General features: G+C 39.4%; 1 protein-coding gene across 1 annotated transcript in view; it reads right to left on the minus strand.

Annotated features, from left to right (window-relative positions):
• Nucleotides 1-4,649: 4,649 nt before the first annotated feature.
• wdr93 (WD repeat domain 93) overlaps nt 4,650-22,041 on the minus strand; it is a 69,071-nt gene continuing 51,679 nt past the window's right edge. The window contains 3 exon segments of the mRNA XM_059952912.1: nt 4,650-9,743; nt 9,745-9,829; nt 11,465-11,639. Of these exon segments, the coding sequence (XP_059808895.1) occupies nt 9,678-9,743; nt 9,745-9,829; nt 11,465-11,639 (326 nt within the window). The 3' untranslated portion in view covers nt 4,650-9,677.

The following is a 22,041-nucleotide window of genomic DNA, read 5'->3' on the forward strand; positions in this document are numbered from 1 at the left end:
GCTGCTCAACCTGTTGAGTTCCTCCAGCTGATCATTTGTTGCTCCAGGTTCTGCCATCTGCAATCTCTAGCAAACTACCCTAGAATTCTGAAATTTGCTAGATATTGTTAGTAAATGAGAATACTGCGAATACTTAGTAGTTTAAGCAGTGACTGTGGAGAGAGAACTGAGTGAATGGTACAGGTGCATATCTTAACATCATAACAGGGTAGTCCTGACACAAACAGGAAAGGCTAGTTATCTGAAATGGCCAAATTCAGGATCATAACTTGAAGGCTGCAGCATGCCTAGACAAGAGAAAGATACTGTTGCTCAAACTTACATTGGGGATTTCTGGAACATGGCAGAGACTATCAACAGAGCCATCAGCGTGGAAGTGAGATAGAGAATTAAGGTGTCAGGCACATGGAATCTCAGAGTCATCCCTAAAGATGTTTTTCAGTCATCCAATATGCAGTTTGTGTTGACAAACATTGCATACTAAAAATCTGGTTGGTGATATGAAATGAATTTGCAGTCTCCGGTTCACCTATAATTACTGTTGATTCTGGATGTTGGAGATAGAATATTCAAATATTATGTTTAATTAAACTGCCTGAAAAAGGGTGATTGAGAGGTCCAAATAAACTCTGACCTTCTTGCGAGTCTGGTACTCTATTATTTCTGTTATAGCAGATGTGTTTACTATTTATGGTGTGAAATTGTACAGGCAATGACAATTCCCAGCAGCACGCAAATACCAAATCATCTCAAAGTTCAAACAATCTTATAGGTGGTTAATAAAAATTCAAAGCAGCTGTGTGCTTGTCTCTGATCCTCCTTGTATAAATAAGGCAATTCTCTTCACAGCAGCATGCCAGGAGTTTGCTGCTGAGTTGAAAGACTGAAGATTGAGCAGTTACCTCAACTGAGGGCTGTCTCAACCTCCAAACCTTTCAGACTAGTGCAGCTTGAATGCCCATTAATCTGTGCAAACTCAAGTTAGATTAAACTTTGCCCTTTGATGTATTCTGTGGGTTGCACTGGAAAACTGAAAAGATCAAATTTACAGATAACAGCAATGATCCAAGAATAAACACAGTATGAGCACTGAGGACAAAGATTCAGAAGTTTCTATTTTACTGGTTAACATCAGTGGCTCATAGAAGAACTTAAAGAAAGTTCTCAGCGTTATCTCCTTGGATAATTAAAGGATTTCTAACTAAAGATCACTATATGCTTTTGGGAATAAATAAAGCACTTTTATCCCTTTAGACAAATGTGCTAATGTAACTTTCTTCATCTGAAAGTTTTTATCGAAAACTATTCCAGCATAGTGATGTCTGAAAGCCAACTGCGAAGCACTCCATACTTTTGCATTATCAGAATCTTCTATAATCCCTTAGTCTCTTTTAATCTCAACTAATGTTCCTGCATTTTATCAGGCTGTTGGAACTAAAAATCAAATGCACATCCTTCAAAAGCAGCAGGTTTCACAACAGAATATCTCAACCATCATCCTTTCTTAGCTGAAAGTAACAAGCATTAATTCATGAACCCAAAAGATTCTGCAGATGCTGAAAGTCCAGTGAAGCACACTCAAAATGCTGGAGGAACTCAGCAGGTCTGGCAGCATCAATGGAAAAGAATAAAGAGTTGACATTTCAGACCAAGACCTTTCAACAGGACTGTAATGGAAGGGGGAAGAAGTCAAAATAGGAAGGTGGGCAGGGGGTGAAGTGAGAAGCTGGGAGGTGATAGGTGGAAGAAGTAAAGGGCTGAAGAAGAAGAAATCTGATAGGAGAGGAGAGTGGACCATGGGAGAAGGGGAAGGAGGAAGAGAGTCACCAGAGGAAAGTGATAGGCAGATGAGGAGAAGGTGTAAGAAGAGAGCTAGAATAGGGAACAGAAGAAGAGAGAAGGGGAAGGGAGAGAAATTACCAGAAATAAAAAGGAATCAGTCAGGTTGGAGCTACCCAGATGGAATATGATGTGTCGCTCCTCCAAACTAAGAGTAGCGTCATCATGGCAGTAAAGGAAACCATGGACGAACATGTCGGAAATGGGAATGAGGATTGGGATTGGCCACTGGGAAATCTTGCTTGTTGAGGGTGGAATGTGTCAGCAAAGCAGTCCCCAATCCTGTCAGGTCTCACCTGACTGATTCATCGGTTATTTATCTTACTCGATGGTACAATGTGCTAAAATGACTGCTGCAGTTAGCCACTGGCAGTAATTGTCATGGTTTTGAGATGCTTAATGCAAGAAGCTGCTCTGAAAATAAGATGCTCATGGTGTCCTTATAATTCAGGGAAATGCAACAGAATCTTTCTTAATAACATCTGCACAGCCATTACATCAAACATTGGGATGCGGGTCCATAGAAGTCTGAAGACATCCATAAGCCTAATCAGTTGGCTATTCATATATATGCTCAGTGCCCATTTTATTAGATCCCTCTTGTATCTAATAAAGTGACCACTAAGTGTATGCTCATGATCTTCTGCTGCTGTAGCCCATCCACTTCAAGGTTCAAACATGCACTCTCCTCTGATTTCTTTTATTAACAAGGCATTTTCATCCACAGAACTGCTGTTTTTTTTTCTGTTTTTCACACTATTCTTTGTAAACTCTAGAGACTGTAGTGTGTGAAAATTCCAGGAGATCAGCAGTTTCTGAGAATCTCAAACCACTCTGTCTGACACCAACAATTATTCCATGGTCAAAGTCACTGAGATCACATTTTTTTCTCCATTTTATATTTGATCTGAACAACAACTGAACCTCTTGACCATGTCTGCATGTTTTATGCATTGGGTTACTGCCACGTGATTGGTTGATTAAATACTTGTATTAGCAAGCAGATGTACAGGTGCACCTAATAAAGTGGCCACTGAGTGCATGTTTGAAATGTGACTTTAATTGAGAATAGGAGCAGAATGAAGCCCACTACAGTGTTTATTCAGAGTTCACCCTACTTTACTAAATATATGGGACTCAATTTAATACTTTCATCTCTCACTACTCCCACTTCCACTTACCAACTTCCATCGTGTAATCAGTGACGAAGCATGAAGATCAAGTAGTACACTATCTTGTAGATAGATTGGCTAATGGAACAGAAAGCTTACAGATTAAACCTGGAGTTCTTTCCAGTCTGCATGACCGTACCACATTGTGTCATTAACTAAGGTCCAAAGCCAATTAAACTACTAATTGCCAAACTATATTCTTCTGACCTAAGCAACAAATCAGTGCCTAACTGTGATGTATAACCAAGATAATTTGAGCAATTTTGGTCAAGAAGAAAATAACAGTATTCTGATGCAAGTTATACAACTTTTAGGCTCTCTACTTGGATGACATGAAACTTCAGAAAGTTAAAGATTGTAGAATGAGTTCTATACAAAGTGCAGATTATTGAACCAAAAAGGCTTCTTCCTTGGGGCAACGTTTTCATGCACAGTTCGGTGAATGAGCTACCAGAGGCAGTGGTTGAGGCAGGTACAATAGTATAATTTAAGAAACACTTGAAGAGGTACACAGTGGGGGTGGGGCTGGTAAGTATATAGACTGCACGTATAACATTGGAACTAATTGGGAGGGCACCATGGTCAACTTGGGTAGACTGAAGGGCCAGTATCCATGCTCTATTGCTCTATGACTCTAATTACAGGAGTACTGAGATCAATTGAAAAGCCTCCTCCTATTATTGTCTACGACATTCCTGATTGTTCATTTTTATGATTCAATTCCATGGCAATGTGTTCCACCATTGGCTCATCAGCTATGGCTTATGATAGAATTACAAATTATATGATAGCATGATACATGCTAACTCCCAGCCTAATATTTCTGAATATTGTGAATCCAAGTTGAAATTTATGCTACAGCTGTTCTCTCAGTGAGTCACACAGAAAGTCAAGGGATGAGACCCACATTCTTCATTTAATTGTTGCCTAAAAATATCAGCAATTTCAGTTGAGTTAAGTTGATAACGATTTGAGCTTACAATCAAGATTTACACAGATAGATCTGTTTTAATCAAAAGACTCCCTTTGAAAGGTGTACCTTCCTTAAGTTAATACCAGAGCAGGGATAATACAGTGGCACAATCAGTAAGGCTACTCATGACCTGGGTATGATGCAGACCTCTGGTGCTCTTTGTGTGGAGTTTGCAGACTCTCCCTATAACTGTATGGGTTTTCTCTGGGTGGTCTGGTTTCCCCTGTGTCATAAAGATGTAGAGGTTGGTAAGTTGTTAATTTCCATAAATTACCCCTAGTGGGTAGAATCAGAGGACAGGGGGTTGTATGTGAAAATATGGGAGAATAGAATGTAATTGGGTGTGGTTTGTGTAAAGTGGGTGCTTGACAAATGGTACTGACTCAGCAGACCAGCTTTGCTGCTGCATCTTTCTTGATTCTCCATTACTCTACAACATAGAACATAGAATAGTAAAGCACAATTCAGGCTCTTCAGCCCACATTGTTGTGTCAACCTCTTAACCTACTCCAATGGGATCCACCCACCAAGCACATTTTTCCTTCCTCCACTTTCTGCTTTCTGCAGGGATTGCTCCCTATGTGACTCCCTTGTCCATTCATTCCCCACCCCCCCATCCCTTCCCACTGATCTCCCTCCTGGCACTTATTCTTGCCAGTGGAACAAGTGGTACACTTGCCCCTACACCTCCTCCCTCACTACCATTCAGGGTCCCAGACAGTCCTTCCAGGTGAGCCAACACTTCACCTGTGAGTCTGTTGGGGTCATACACTGTGCTTGGTGCTCCTGGTGTGGCCTCCTGTACATCGGTGAGATCCAACGTAGATCGGGAGACCGCTTCACCAAGCACCTACGCTCTGTCTGCCAGAAAAAGCAGAATCTCCCAGTGGCCAACTATTTTAATTCCACTTCCTATTCCCGTTCTGATATGTCTATCCATGGCCTCTTCCATTGTTGTGATAAGGCCACGCTAGGTAGCCTCCAACCTGATGGCATGAACATCAGTTTCTCGAACTTCTGGTAATTTCACCCCAACCTTCACCATTCCCCATCCCCTTTTCCCTCTCTCCTTGTCCCCCCATCAACCCCCTCTGGTGCTTCTCCCCTCTTTTCTTTCTTTCATGGCCTTCTGTCTTGTTATACCAGACTCCCCCTTCACCAATCAATTTCCCAGCTCTTTACTTCATCCCTCGCCCTTCATGTTTCACCTATCACCTTGTGTTTTGCACTCCTTCCACCCCCCCACCTTTTAACTTATTCCTCAGCATTTTTTTCTCCAGTCCTGCCAAAACGTCAGCTGTAGACTTTTCCATAGATGCTGCCTGGCCTGTTGATATTCACCCAGCATTTTGGGGGTGTTGCTTGGATTTCTAGCATCTTCAGATCTTCTCTTGTTAATATTATATCTGCTGTGATTAAATGTTTTAAAACAATAAAACATGAATACTTCCGGGGGGGGGGGGGGAAGAGGGGTGAATATTTTTTTATAGGCATTGTATATCGGCATATCTTGACTCTGTTTTATACCCCTGGTTCAGTTCATTCCTACCTACATCCCTGACACTTCACGTGTTCTGGATCTTTTCAACGACTTCAAGTTCCTTGGCTCCAATCATCCCATTTTCACCATGGATGTCCAGTCCCTATTTACCTCTATCCCTCATCAGGAGAGCCTTAAAGCTCTCCACTTCTTTCTAGATAACATACTCAACCTGTTCCCTTCTACCACCACTCTCCTCTGTCTTGCAGAATTGATCCTTACTCTCAATAATTTCTCCTTCGGCTCCTCCCTCTTCCTTCAAACCCAAGGGGTAGCCATGGGCAGTCACATGGGTTCCAGCTGTGTCTGCCTTTTTATTGGTTACATGGAACCGTTTCTGTTCCCAGCCTACACCGGTATCACTCCCCAACTTTTCCTATACTACACTGATGGCTGCATTGGGGCTGCTTCCTGCACCCATTTAGAGCTTGTTGACTTCATCAACTTTGCTTCCAACTTACACACTCCCCTCAAATTTATCTGGTCTCTTTCTGATATTTCCCTTTCTCAATCTCTGGAGGCAGTTTATTTACTGCTATCTGTTACAAACCCACTGATTCTCACAGCTACCTTGTCTATACCGCTTCCCACCCTGTTGCTTGTAAAAATGCCATCCTCTTCTTTCAGATCCTCCACCTTCACTGCAACAACTCTCAGGATGAGGCTTTTCATTCCAGAACTAATCAGATGTCCTCCTTCTTCAAAGAAAGGGGTTTCCTTCCTCCACCATCAATGGTGCCCTCACTGCATCTCTTCCATTTCGCGCACATCTGCCCTCACCCCATCCTCCCTCTCCCCCATGAGAGATAGATAGGGTTCCTCTTGTCCTCACCAAAACAGTCCTTCCAGGCCTGAAAAGTTCATTGCTTACTCTTTTCCATATGTAAAGAGGGTTTCTTCTTTTTGTTAACTAGCAGGAATGCTAATTTACTGATAACAAGAATGGTATTCCTTTGTAAACCAAATGGGGATTAATGTTCTTTCTTCTGAGTCTGTAAGCTTTTGTTGACGGGCTTTTGGGCAGATAGGCGCGAGGGGGTCGAGAGAGAGGACGCAATGCTCTAAGCTGGGCGAAGATCGGACCCCAAAGGGGGGTCCGAGGCCGGGAGATTCTCCGAGGGGGGGGGGATGAAGCTAGATGTGTTTGGTTGACCACTCGGAGGGTCCTGAGCTATTTGGAGAGTCGAGGAGTTCGGAGGGTCCTGAGCTGCGAGTCGAGGAGTTCGGAGGGGATCGAATGGTGGCCAGAAGACTTCAGTAATTGAGCTCCAACGGCTGTGCATGAAGTGGTTTGGACTTTGATAAGTTTGGTGCCTTTTCTTTAATTTTCTCTTCATATATACTGTATCGTTATTAATCACTTAGTTATAGTAACCTTTATAAATTGTACTCATTTAATCGCATATGGTGTACTGTCTGTTTTTGGGCGAGGCGGGGACATCACACAGCATCCACACCAGCTGATTACCCAGTTTGGCGGGGCCGGAGGCTGCTCCCCCCAGACGAGAACGAGCTGAGCGAGCCTGAGGCGACCCAGGGAGTTACACATAGATCCTGTTTAGCCTGCGAGTTCCTTCAGCGTTTTGTGTGTGTTCTTAGTTATTGAATTCTGTGAGCTTTTCTGATATTCACATTCAAGGTAGAACAATTTAAAGTTTCATAAAACCAGTTGGCCTTGGACATTGTCAGAGATTATTAAGCAAAATGAAGCACCATAGACTTTGGGTAATATTATTATAAATACATGGTTACTAATATTTTAGACCAGGGAAGTATGGTGAAATTAACTACTTGAAAAACACTTAACTCATCTTTGGAGGTTATTTTTCTACTGCACAAATTTCAGTAGAAGCTGTAATACCAGCAGAGGCAATGGAACACTCTGAGTCTCTGTGTCATCATTTCTCTTGCACGTTAGTTATTTATCAGTCTTTATACATATGTAGTTTTTCATTAATTTATGTTCCACTGTGAATGTCACTATGTATATGGTGACATTTACGTACTTTGATAATAAATTTACCTTTCAGCTTTGAGCTGCTGGATTCTGCAGTTATCCCTTGTGACTGCAGGTTTCTGGTTTCCTCCTATATTCCAAAGAGGAACATCCTTACTGTATGTTTCTCTGGGTGAGTGGTAGAAACTTAGAGGAAAGGATGAGAATGTGGGGCAGATAAAAAAAGGGATAAAGATGGGATTAGTACAAGTGGATGCATGATTGTCACCAGCATGATCTGAGTGGGATAGAGGGCTTGCTTCTTACTCTATTACTTTATGACTGAGAATGCATTGCCCGTCACTTCAGAAAGCTGAGAATCAATTTATGATATAGGTATATGTTAATAGAAACTCATTTCATTCAATTTTTTGAAAAAGGATTTCTTTGCTAGATCGGTAAAAGCCTCAAACAAAGATTGGTCAGAGTGTCCAACCTGTTGACAACAGTTACTGGAATAACTCCTGTGCTGACGTTCTGTTCGATAGGTAGCGGGACTGATGGAGAGTTCTGTTGAATGCTGATCTGGTCACCTATCTGTGGGCTTGTGGTAAGGTTGAGAAGCCTCACTGCGTGGCTAGGAACCGGCATGCGCTATTCTTTGTAAACCAGCTCCCCTGAGATCTTTTGCTGCAAGCGGTTTGCTGACTGGGTCAACTCACATTAAAATGAGTGAGGTCCTAGCCAAACACACGGTGTTTGTCTTTTTGTGTGAGAATGCTGAATGAGAGAACAGTGGTGGGGATTGAGAATGAGCAATGAGTTAATTTTGCAAGCAGTACTCTGGTAATTACTGTATTAGCCCAAAAAAACAGATGGAAGGGCACATTGGATAAACAATTAACTGATGGCAGAACTGGTCGCAACATTTTAAAAATACATACTGAACACATTTTTTCTAATGATTTACATAGAACCCTAGCACTAATTCTCAGCAATGCCCTTTATTGAGGTATCAGATAAAGCCACTTCCTGGCCCAGAAAGGACACAAACATAAGAATCTGCTTCTACCCAAGTTTATCATCGGTGAAAAGGAGGATAGTGGTGCAATTTTTCCCATGTGTTGACAATTGGTGTGTTACACATAATAAGCCAAGGCCAGCCTGATGAACTCTTATATCAAGAATTTTAGGAGAACATTGTGGATGTTGGAAATAGAAAACATTGCAAGTAATCAGCAGGTCAGGCAGAGTTAATATTTCAAGTCAATAATCCTTTGCTAGAACTGAAAAAGTAAGAAAACAAGTAATTTAAATTGTACAGAGAAGGAAGGGTGGCAAAAGCAGAGGGAATACTTGTGACCTGTCCCAAAGCAAAGTTGACATTGTAACTATTGCTTTAAAACCAAGTAGGTAAAGGCAGCACAGAAATTAAGGAACAAATTGAAACAGGCATATCCAGATTAAATTAATCAATCTCAGGTTTGGATTTCAGCTTTCATTTTACCATAGTTATTCCTTCTGTTCTTTCCATTCTTCCCTAGTTCTCAAAATTTTTTTTAGCAATGCCATTGATCTGTTACATCAGTTGTTCTCCCACTAATGATGCTACCTAACCTGAGGGCTTTGGTCATTTTCCATTTTTGTTTCAGCTGAGTGCTTGGCAGCCCTTCTTTTCTCCCCCCCGAGCAATGAATGTTTTGGCTCCCAGTAATAGGTAAGTGGTGGGAGAACATTAGCTTGGATGATCCAGCACAATGGTGAATTGTACTCCTGGCACGATCCAACAGGAAGAGAAAACAAAATAATGTCTTTTGCATTAAAGTTAGAAACAACGGCATTGAAAATTCTGCTGACCAGCTGGAGCATCTCTGACAAGTGCATAGCAAAGACCTTCCAATCCATAGTCACTTATCTCAAGGTAGATATGGTAACATATATGTACTTTAAAAATAAATTTACTTTGAACTTTAGAACTGTACAGTTTTGTATAATTATTTCCATTTTTCCATTTCATGTATCTTTACTTACAGTTTTCTTTGTACCATAATGGTGAAGTATTTTGAAACAAAGAACCGCCAAGAGAAGCAACACCTCCTTTTGCCCCTCCTCCTCTAAACCATGCAGTCTCCATTTTCAAGTGTCTTTGTTTAATATCCTACCTGAAACTTCATTTTAGAAGTCATAAAGCAAATAGGAATGAACAGAAAACTTCCATCATATTGGACATATCGTTCTGAGGCAATCTCTCTTACTGGACATGCTGTCTTTCTTTAGATCTCTCTCCCTTTACGATTAACATAGCATGATGCTGAAGCTGATTCCAACACTTTGTCATTTCTTCATTTCTCCTCATCACTGAGTCCAACCTTGAATGGAAAAAAAATTAAAAGACAAGAGTAAAAATATTTCACAATCAGAAACTGGTTTAATATCACTAACATATGTCATGAACATTGTTATTATGAGGCAGCTGTACAGTGCAATACATTAAAAATTATAAATTTCAATAAGAAATATATGTATTAAAAATTACATTAAAGAAGTAGTGAAAAAAGAGAGCAAAAATAGTGAGGTAGTGTTTATGGGTTGCTTCATTGTCCGTTTAGAAATATGATGGCAGAGGGCAAGAAGCTGTTCCTAAAACATTGAATGTATGTCTTCAGGCTCCTATATCTCCTCTCTGATGGTAGTAATAAGAAGAGAGAATTTCCTGGGTGACGGGGGTCCTTAATAATATATCCTGTCTTTTTGAGGCATCTTTGTTTGAAGATGTCTTCAATGATGGTAGGTTAGTGTCCATGAAGGAGTTGGTGCTAGCCTTTCTTTACAACTTATTCAAAAATACCACTACTGGCCTGTATAATATAGAGTCTGTTAGACTAAGTCTGCTCCCAATACCATCACTAGTACATGCAGTGTTAGCTATTCTGATCTTTTGTTAGGAGGACATGGAATATATCTTCAGGCAGTCAGAATGTTTGTGTAATAGTTTTAATATTCCCAGATGGACTTTAAAAATTTGTATGTGTGCCATATGTAAAATGTTCAAGATACTCTTCTTGGTGTAATCAATTTTAAATTTCTATCAGCCAATGTTTATTCTGACTGCATGCAGGTATTGAGCAGAAACATTTGGGTGGTTATAGAATAGTCAGTAACTATGATCTCATACCCTACCTTGATTACCCTACAAGAAAAGAGAATTAAACAAAGTTGAATTTTAATACTAAGAGGACTAGAAAGGTAGAAGGTGTACCATAATTATACTGAGGCTACTTATATTTACCAAGAAAGGTTCATTTGACCTTGGAGGGAATATTATGCAGATTTACCAGAATATTATATGGTAGGAATTTGCAAGTCACTTTCACAAATATTAGGTAATGTTAGGTGAATTTTAAGACCACAAGGCATAAAATCAGCATTGGACCATTCAACCCATCAATTCTGCTCCGCCATTCAATCATGGCTGGTTTATTTTTCCTCTCAACCCCATTCCCCTGCCTCCTTGCTGTAAGTCTGAGATTGATGTTTTTTTGGAAACTAAAAGTATCATAAGAGATTAAAACACATTGATATAGAAATAAGTCACTAGTTAGGCATGATACCCCTTCATGGTGGTTCAGAGTTGAAGAGCCTTTATATTCTTACTTGCTATCCTATTTCCTAAACAAGTTTGCCTTATTTCTCAACATAACACTGTAGAATTTAATCCTTAAAGAGTAGTGATGCACCATCAATAACTCTCTCTGAGACATGAAGGCGAGATATCGGCTTTTATTGACAGGAAGAAAGAACAAGCAGAAGTTGACCACCATACCATCCTGGAAACTGAGGGCCGGGCTCAGGCCTCAATCGCCTTTATACCAGGGTCTGTGGGAGGGGCCACAGGAGCAGTCAGCAGGAGGCGTGCCCAGACAGGTATATGTAGTAAGTAGTCTCATCTATTATCAAAATGTGTTGTTTTGGGTGCAACCTTATGCACAAAGTAAAACACTTACCTCTCCTGTAAAAACTGTTCACATCTCAGTTCCCAGGTAGTTGGTGTGGGAGCCTGTGGAGGCTCTTTCTTCTTTGTGCACACACTCAGTGGAAAAAAAGAAAGCAAGGAGAAGGCAAATAACAAGCTGCTGCTCCCCTCTGAGTCTGAGGTCTCTTTGCTTATGCTTTTATCTCCTGTAGCAAAATGAAAATTCAAGATAAATACTGATAGAATTGTAGGCACTATTCAAGGTACAGATTTGATGTGTCTTTAGTTCTACAACTTAAATGCGCTGAGGAGAGGCCGAAGCTTTTTCAGGTTAGTGCATTAGTGAGTCAGCAAGTAAAACATGAAAGGATGAGGTGTCATTGGAGAGAAAGGATGAGGTGTCATTGGAGAGAATCCAAAGAAGGTTCATGAAAATGATCCCAGAAATGAAAGGGTTAATGTATGAGGAAGTTTGATGGCTCTAGGTCTGTGCTTGCTGGAGCTTAGAAGAATGAGGGGGATCTCATTGAAGCCTATCGAATATTGAATATTGAAAGGTTTAGATAGAGAGATGTGCAGAGGTTTCCTATAGTGGGAGAGGGTAAGACCAGCGGGCACAGCCTTAGAATAGAAGGATATTCCTTTAGAACATAAATGAGGAGGAACTTCTTTAGCCAGAGGTTGGTGGATCTGTGCATTCATTACCACAAATGGTTGTGGAGGCCAAGTTATTAAAATTATATTTAAAGTGGTTGCTGATAGGTTCTTGGGTTAGTCAGGGTGTCAAATGTTATGGGGAGAAGGCAGGACGATGGGTTTGGGAGGGATAATAAATCAGCCATGATGAAATGGCAGAGCAGATTTGATGGACTGAATGACATAATTCTGCTCCTATGTCCCATGGTCTTATGGTTTATATTTCATTAGGAGTTTTATGAGACTTGGTATATCACCAAAGATTCTCACAAATTTCTACAGGTGTACTGTAGAGCATTCTGAGTGGTTGTTTCACCATCTGGTATGGACGGACCACTGCAAAGAATCAGAAAAAGCTGCAGAAAGTCCTAAACTCAGCCAGATTCATGGTGGGTACGAGCTCTGAAGACACCTTCAAAAATCAATGCCTCAAAAAGGCAATATCCATCATTAAGGACCACATTGCTACCATTAAGGAGCAGATACGGGAGCTTGAAGTCACACATAAATAGCTCCTTCCCCTTCTCCATCAGATTTCAGAACAGACAATGAACCAACCCATGAACATCACCTCAATACTTTTGGCTCTCTTTTTGCCCTACTTATTTAATTTCATTTTTTAAAATATATATATTTCTTATTGTAATTTGTCGTCTAGTGTTCTTGCAGTACATATGTACACATCCATGCAGTGAGTTAAACATTTTCTCAAAAATCACCTGAGATGGAAGTTTTCTTTGGGATTTTTAATGAGATCTCTAATGTGTGAAACTACAGAAACCTAAATAAAATATGTATTAAAGTAAATACACATGCCTGAATATACTAATACTGCCGATTACTCTCATAACTGGTGTTAACCAAGGTAATACATACAATATTCCATAATTATGTCATGTAAACAAAAGTAATGATACAAGCAAATACAGTGTGCAAGAAAATTCCTAGGAGCATGTTTTTCCACAAACAATTCTGTAAACAAACATGTTGATCCTGATCCTATTTATGAGCCAATGTGGGCAAAATTCCAGACCACAATGCATGAAGTTCACCACGCAACCAATCAGCAAAGAGATTTCTTTCCTACATCAAAATTGAGTGTCCATAATGATGACCAATCGGCTGATTGATAAATATATAAAGGCCAAGCATTTGGAAGACTCACCACAATTAACAGCATACTGATGATGTCTCCTCATAAGGTGACGAAACATTTGCAAATAAATTGCCAAGATCAGAGAACAACTCAGCCTAACAATCAACCAACCCAACCCACACATTTTCTGAATTATTTCAAACAAGAGGAAATTTGTGGTGCAATGATATCAAAATAATGATAACTATAATACTTCCTTCAAAATATATCTACTAAATGTCTAGCAATATTAACAAGAACTTAGGACTCACAGATATTGTTATTTCAAGGCCAATTAGAGCATAGAAATGATTATCTTTCCAGTTTTTCCACTGTGTGCTTCAGAGGATGGAGATGGATGTCTTTCCACCATGTGCTTTAAATCAAATTAAAATTAACCCATGCAGGAAATTATATAAAAGCTTATGTACTGGAAATGATGTTCATACAAAATGAACTGTGCCTCTAGAGTAGGAGTTCCCAACCTTTTGAGTGGCGTGGACCAATACTATTAAGCAAGAAGTCTGTGGACCCCAGATTAGGAACCCCTGCTCCAGAAGTTAGAAAATGGAGTTTTATATATTGCACTGTACTGCTGCCACAAAACAACTATTTTCACAACATATGTCAGTGATATTAAACCTGATTTTGATTCCATGTACGTAATGTCTGCAAAATCACACAGATCAGGCAAGTTGTGATGTCAATATGTACTGAGTGATTGCATGCAATCAATGTATTGGAGTTCAGTGATCCAGACGTTAACCTTTCTTAACTTCTCACATACCTGAAATAAATTCAGTACTAACAAGGGCATATCACAAATGAAACCAATCATTAGGCCATTTGCTAGATTTTTTTGCTGTAATTCTACAAGATAGGACATGACCTTTGGAAAAGTTCACTGGGTACAGAATTGGTCTAAAGATGTCGAACTGTTTTTATTTGCTAAATTAAAGGCTCTGGCGTTGTCAAGAGGAGGAAAGATGAGAAAAGGAAAAGGCAGGCAGTTCAAGCTGTTATATAATGGAAGAGGGATCTAAAGAGAATGCATCTTTGCTGCAGGTATTTAGGGAGTAAATGTATTTGAGAGCAGTTTGCTGGAATTATAAGATGAGAAAATTTGCTCTATTTGCCACATCTATATCACAACAGTAAAACATACAGTGAAATGCATTGTTTTGAGTCTATGGCCAGCAGAGTGTGGGATGTGCTGAATGTACTGTTGCCATGGTTCCAACACCAACATAGCATACACACAATCTTCTCTCCCTAACTCCCCACTTTTTGCAATGTGGGAGGAGACCAGGGCACCTAGAAGAAACCCATGCAGTCATGGGGAGAATGTACAAACTTTTTATTTTTAGCAATCACAAGAAAATCTGCGGATATTGGAAATCCAAAGCCACACCCAAAAATGCTGGAGGAACTTAGCCGGTCAGGCAGCATCTACGGAAAAGAGTAAACAGTCAATGTTTCGGGCCGAACCATCATCAGGATTGGAAAGAAAGAGAAGTCGGAGTAAGAAGGTGGGGGTAGGGGAGGAAGAAGTACAAGGTGGCAGGTGAAACAGGGAGGGGGGAGGGGATGAAGTAAAGAGCTGGGAAGTTGATAGGTGAAAGAGATAAACGGCTGGGGAACCTGATAGGAAAGGACAGAAGACCGTGGAAGAAAGGGAAGGGGGGGTGGAAGAACACCAGAGGGAGGTGATGAGCGGGTAAGAAGAGAAGGGATGAGAAGGGGTGCGGATACGATAGGGTCTTTTAAGAGACTCCTGGATAGGTTCATGGAGCTTAGAAAAATAGAGGGCTATAGGTAAATTCTAATTTCTAAAGTGAGTACATGTTTGGCACAGCTTATGGGCCGAAGGGCCTCAATTGTTCTGTAGGTTTGTTATGTTTCTAGGTTTCTAAACAAGAATGGGGATAGCAGTGGAAATTGAATCCCAATCTTATAGCTGTGGCAATAAAGCATTATGCTAATAGCTGAGCTACTGTGTATTATGCTACAGTGTTACTGTACAGTTTTGAACAGAATCATAAATTCCACAGAAACAAGCCTGAAGTCCTACAACAATATTTTAAACTTATAGAAAACCTACAGCACAATCCAGGCTCTTCTGCCACAATGCTGTGCCGAACATGTACTTACTTAGAAATTACCTAAGGTTACCCTTAGTCCTCTATTTTTCTAAGCTCACGTACCTTATCCAGAGTCTCTTAAAAGACCCTATCATATCCGCCTCCACCACCGTTGCAGGCAGCCCATTCCACACACTCACTGCTCTACGTAAAAAAAACTTAACGCTAACATCTCCTCTGTACCTACTTCCAAGCAGCTTAAAGCTGTGCCCTCTCATGATAGCCATTTCAGCCTTCGGAAAAAGCTTCTGACTGTCCACATGATCAATGCCTCTCATCATCTTATCTTCTATCAAGTCACCTCTCATCCTCTGCTGCTCCAAGGAGGAAAGATGAAGACAATCAACCTATTCTCATAAGGCATACTCCCCAATCCAGGCAACATCCTTGTAAATCTCCTCTGCATCCTTTCTATAGTTTCCACATCCTTCCTGTAGTGAGGTGACTAGAACTGAGCATCAATGTGTTTAGTCACATCCTCAAAAATACTTCTACTGTAGTATTTAAGTGGTGATTGGGAAACAACAAAAGCAGACATAAAGTAAGTTATCAGACCTAAATCATGTGTAATTTTCCTGACATTCATCTTCAATTTATACTAGTTTCTGTCTCCCTTCTGTTGCACCGTATTCGCACTATGAGTTTCCAACTTTCTATAGACAGTGAATGCTGGAAGCACTCAGATCATGCAGAATTGAATCAGATTTAATATCACTAGCATATGTTGTGAAATTTATTGACTTTGTGGCAGCAGTAGAATGTGTTACGTATTCAGGCAACAATAAATATGTGAGTTTGGCATGGGTTTTTTATAACAAACGTTTATTAAACACAGAAAACAAACCCCCCCCAAAAGTAAACAAACACTAACGTAACCGGAAACCAACTGCGGTGCGGCAGCTCAAACAGTTCTTAAAGCGATATTGCAAAAACAGTTCTTTAAAGTGGTATTGCCAAAAGTTCGATATGCTCACAGTCCATTTAAAAGGAGAGACTTTATAAGACGATGTAAATTCTCTTTCACGTCGCTTGGCTTCGATCCCCGACGTCGAACTTCCCATGAAGAATTTACGAAATGAAACGGCTTAAAGGCACTGACCTTTCCTTCCTCACTATCCTCAATCTTTTCTGGTAAAACCCAGGGATTAACGTGAAGATAGTCAACGAAATCCTTCCAAATAAGGATCAAACAAAGGTCGAAACCCGTTTCACAGTAGAAAGCGATTCTCCTCGATCTTTAACTCCTGAACTTCGATCTTCACTCTCCACTGATTCCTCGAACTAGCAGAATTGTAAAGAACCTGCTGGCAATGACCTTTTAAACTTTAGGCATTAGATAAAAACTTCATTCTTCAACTAAACTGCGTCATCACTTAAAACACGCAGTGGCATGAAGACAGCTTGGCAAATCCAGCAACGAACTGCCCCTCCTCACAGGGTGGGGTCTTCCTTTTATAACCTGTAAAAAAAACCTGTCACATGATCTCTACTGGCGGGAAAATGATGTCACTCCACCATCACAAGACCATTACCTCAAGTCCAGTATAGCTTCAACCCCAGTCACGTGACAAGGGTACCACTGTCATGTGTCACGAGTACGTAACACCTCCCTCCAAAAAAACATTTTTGGTCTGACAAGAACAAAAATTTTTAACAATTGCTTACAAGAAAAACAAAGGTATAAATTTTATAACATACACAATATACAATACCATCATATAACAGCTTATAACTCACAATACAGTAAGAGTGTTACAGTTGAAAAAAAAACCACACCATAAAAAAAATTACAGTGTACATTCAACATCGAGATAGACAATCAGCAACCACATTATCTTTACCCTTAATATGAGTTATCACAATATTGTACTCTTGTAACATCAAACTCCAATTTAATAATCTTCTGTTTTTGTTTTTCATCCTACTCAGAAAAACTAATGGATTATGATCAATGTAAACAATAAGTGGTTTTTGAGTTGTACCAACATATACCTCAAAATATTCCAAAGCTAAAACAAGAGATAACAATTCTTTCTCTATTGTCGAATAGTTTATTTGATGCTTATTAAATTTCTTAGAAAAGTAAGCTACTGGATCATCAACTTCATCACCCTTATTCCTTTGCATTAATACTGCTCCTGCAGCCTCATCACTAGCATCCGCAGCCAATGAAAAAGGTTTTTCAAAGTCAGGTGCCTTAAGCACAGGTTGTTGACATATCAATGTTTTCAATTTTTCAAATGCTTCCTGACAAGGCACTGTCCATACAAACTTCTCATTCTTCTGCAGAAAGTTAGTTAATGGAAGGGCAACATTAGCAAAATTCTTACAAAATTTTCGATAATATCCTACCATTCCCAAAAATCTTCTGAGAGTTTTTTTCCCTGTTGGAGTCGAAATCTCTAAAATTGCCTGAATTTTTGCCTGAACAGGAGCTACCTTACCTTGACCCACAACATAACCAAGGTAAGTCACAGTGGCATGTCCAAATTCACTCTTAGCTAAATTAATAGTTAAGTTAGCTTTTGAAAGCCTTTCAAACAATTTCTCCATCGCAATAATGTGTGCTTCCCAAGTATCATTTCCTGTCACTAAATCATCAACATAAGCATCAGTATCTTTCAATCCCTGAATCACAGAGTTAATCATCCTCTGGAAAGTACCTGGGGCATTCTTCATCCCAAATGGAAGAACATTATACTCATATAACCCAGATGGAGTTACAAATGCTGAAATCTCTCTACCTCTGTCAGTTAATGGAACACACCAATACCATTTCAATAAATCAATCTTTGTAAGGAACTTTGTTTTTCCAACTTTATCTACACAATCATCTACTCTAGGAATTGGATATGCATCTGTTCTCGTTACAGCATTCACCTTCCTATAATCCGTACAAAACCTAATACTACCATCTGGTTTTGGCACCATAACACATGGCGAACTCCAATTCGAGTTAGAATGTCTAATGATATTATTCTCTAACATATATTCAATTTCTTTCTCAGCAAGTTCACATTTTTCCATGTTCATCCTATATGGATGTTGTTTAATAGGTTTGGCATCTCCAACATCTACATCATGTGAAGCTATAGTAGTCCTTCTCGGAACATCTGGAAACAACTCCTTATATTTAAAAATTAACCCCTTCATCTGTTGTTTCTGCTCTAGCTGTAAATGTGCTAATACCTCATCAATATTTTCCAGAATAGTTGAATTTGGTAACCTAACAGAAACAATGTTAGATTTAGAATGAAAGTCAGATGAATCATCTATCATGGTCCTAGTTAAATCAAACTCATTCTCACTAACCACAACCATCACAGTATCAGATTGTTACTCAAAAAATTGGTTTTATCATATTTATATGGCAAAGTTGTGTTGACCTTCTATGATCTGGAGTTTTTATCACGTAATCCACATCATTGATTTTAGACACAATTTCATAAGGACCATGAAATCTAGCTTGTCAAGGATTTGTCTGCACTGGGAAAAGAACCAACACCTTATCTCCAAGCTTAAACATCCTCATCCTAGGTTCTTTATCATACCAAGTCTTCATTTTCTCCTGAGTCAACTTTAAATTTTCCTTAGCTAAGCTACAAGCTTTATGTAACCTGTCCTTAAATTTCAAAACATAGTCCAACAAATTAGTGTGTACTTCCTTACTAATCCACTGTTCTTTCAATAAAGCTAAAGGTCCTCTAACTCTATGCCCAAACACAAGTTCAAATGGACTAAAACCTAAAGATTCCTGTACCGATTCCCTTACTGCAAATAAAAGTAAGTTTATACCCTCATTCCAGTCACTTTCATTTTCCACACAAAATGTCCTAATCATATTCTTGAGGGTAGAATGAAACCTCTCCAAGGCACCTTGCGATTCTGGATGGTATGCAGACGAAGTGATTTGCTTAGCTCCCAATTTAAAAAAACTATCTGTTGAAACAATCCAGACATAAAATTACTGCCTTGATCAGTTTGTATCATAAAATTACTGCCTTGATCAGTTTGTATCTCCTTAGGTAATCCAAAATAAGTAAACAATTTTAAAAGGGCCTTTGTCACAGTTTTAGCTTTTATATTCCTAAGTGGTACTGCCTCTGGAAACCTAGACGAAGTACACATGATAGTCAACAAATACTGATAACCAGTTTTTGTCTTTGGTAATGGACCAACATAATCTACAATAACTTTAGAAAATGGTTCACCAAATGCTGGGATAGGTTGTAATAGAGCTACTGGTGTAACCTGATTTGGTTTACCTACAATTTGACAAGTATGGCACGTTTTACAAAACATCGCCACATCTTTTCTTAGACCAGGCCAGTAAGAATGTTTTAAAATCTTGTCCACAGTTTTCCTTACCCCTTGATGTCCACCTAAAGGCACACTATGAGCTAAAGTCAAAATCTCATTTCGATAAACTTTCGGGACAACTACCTGGTAAACAACATTCCAATCCTCACTTGCAGGAATTGTAGGCGATCTCCACTTCCTCATCAACACTCCTTTTTCCAAGTAATATCCTACTGGCACCTTCTCAATTTCACTATCTAGTAAAGCCTGCTCTCTTAATTTTATAATCTCAAAGTCTCTATTCTGCTCTGCTATCATCTCCTTCCGAGACAGAGATAAATCTTTATAGTCAGACTTACTCCCAGAATCTTGTTCAAACAACGAAGATAAGAAAGTCTCTGACACATCCTCAAAACTCGAATCCTGAGTTGAACAGTCCTGAGTAACAAACTCATTCTGCGCATCAATCTTTTTAGCCATAGCTCTAGTCACAACACAGGAAGAATCTGTGTTAGAATTCAACTCTGGTTCCTCTGACTCCATCGTCAAATGCACTTCAGGAAAAACTTGTCCACCTGCCAAGTCATTACCTAACAATAAAGAAATACCCTTCACAGGTAAGCTATGCTGTAATCCTACTTTAACAAATCCTGTAACTAACCCTGACTTTAAATTTACTTTATGTAAATATACAGGCATAAAATCACTCCCAACACCTCTTACGTAATTTACTTCACCAGTATCAGACTCTTCATTAAACTTCAACACACTGTCTAACATCAGTGATTGAGAAGCACCAGTATCCCTAAGGATTTTTATTGGCACCAGAGTAGATCCTTCTTTCAAGGATACAAACCCTTCAGTTATAAAATGATCATATCCCTTTTTAACTTGGTCAGACTCTAACAAAGCCTCATTTGTGTTTATCAAACCCTGTAATTTTACAGGTGCTTCAGTATGTTGCACACAAGCATCTGGAACTGCTTCCTTCTCTTTCTTTTTCAATCTGAAACAGTTAGCTATTACATGGCCAGGCTTCCTACAGTAGTTACAAATAAGACCAAACTGTCTTTCCTTCACAGGCTTCCCTTCCTCCTTACCTTTCTCATTAACCTCTGATTTAATTTCTGATTTACCTTGAGTCTCCATGTTATTTTTCCTCTTAAAATTTCTGCCCTGAGGAAATTTATTCTTATGGATTAAAACATACTCATCAGCTAATCTAGCACACTCCTGCAATTTATCAGTACCCCTCTCATTTAAGTAGGTCCTTACTTCAACAGGAATGCTTCTTTTAAATTCTTCCATTAAAATCAGCTCTCTCAATGTATCATAGTCCCCATTTACATTTTTAGAAGAAACCCATCTCTCAAAACACATAGCTTTATCATAGGCATATTCCACATGTTTTTTCCACAGACTTTTTCAAACTTCTGAATCTTTCCCTATAAGCTTCTGGGACTAATTCGTATGCATTTAAGATATGCCTCTTCACAATATCATAATCAAGTGCTTGCGCAGCTGTTAAAGCTGTGTAAACTTGTTGTGCTTTACCTTTAATTACACTCTGTAACAACACTGACCATTTATCTTTCAGCCACTCTGACATCCGAGCAATAGTTCCAAAATTTTGAAAATATCTTTCCACTTCTGTTTCACTAAATGGAGGGACCAATTTAATTTCTTGACTAGCAACAAACAGTTTTCTTGAACCAGAAGACTGTTTTCCAGACCTTAATTCCTCCATTACATAGTCAAAATCCCTCTTTTTCTGATCTGCCTCCAATTTACACCTCTCCAAATCAGCTTTACTCTGTTCCAACCTCATTTGTTTGATTTGCAACTGCATCTCCAGATTACTTATTGGAAACGACTCTAAAACCGAATCATCAAAAACACCCGAATCCACATAGTGTGACGCGATTTTTCTCTGTATCACAGCCTTTGATGCAGTCTGCAAAATACCTTTAAGTTGCAATCTACTAGCTATCTTAAACACCTCAGTTTCTTTCGCCTTCGCCAACAACCCCGCACCTGGCGAAGCCAGAAACTCATCAATATTCATTGTTGCCGAATACCACTCACAAGCCAATCACACAAAAGAATCAAGTATTCCCCTTTTCCAAAACACCGATTCAAAAGTCAGCAAGCATATAAATTCAAATGATCCAATCCAGACGCAGTCCCCATATTTAAAGTTACGTATTCAGGCAACAATAAATATATGAGTTCGGCAAGGGTTTTTTATAACAAACAACACGTTTATTAAACACAGAAAACAAACCCTCCAAAAGTAAACAAACACTAACGTAACCGGAAATCAACTGCAGTGCGGCA

This window comes from Hypanus sabinus, chromosome 28 (genome assembly GCF_030144855.1).
Source record: "Hypanus sabinus isolate sHypSab1 chromosome 28, sHypSab1.hap1, whole genome shotgun sequence".
NCBI classification, from domain to species: domain Eukaryota; kingdom Metazoa; phylum Chordata; class Chondrichthyes; order Myliobatiformes; family Dasyatidae; genus Hypanus; species Hypanus sabinus.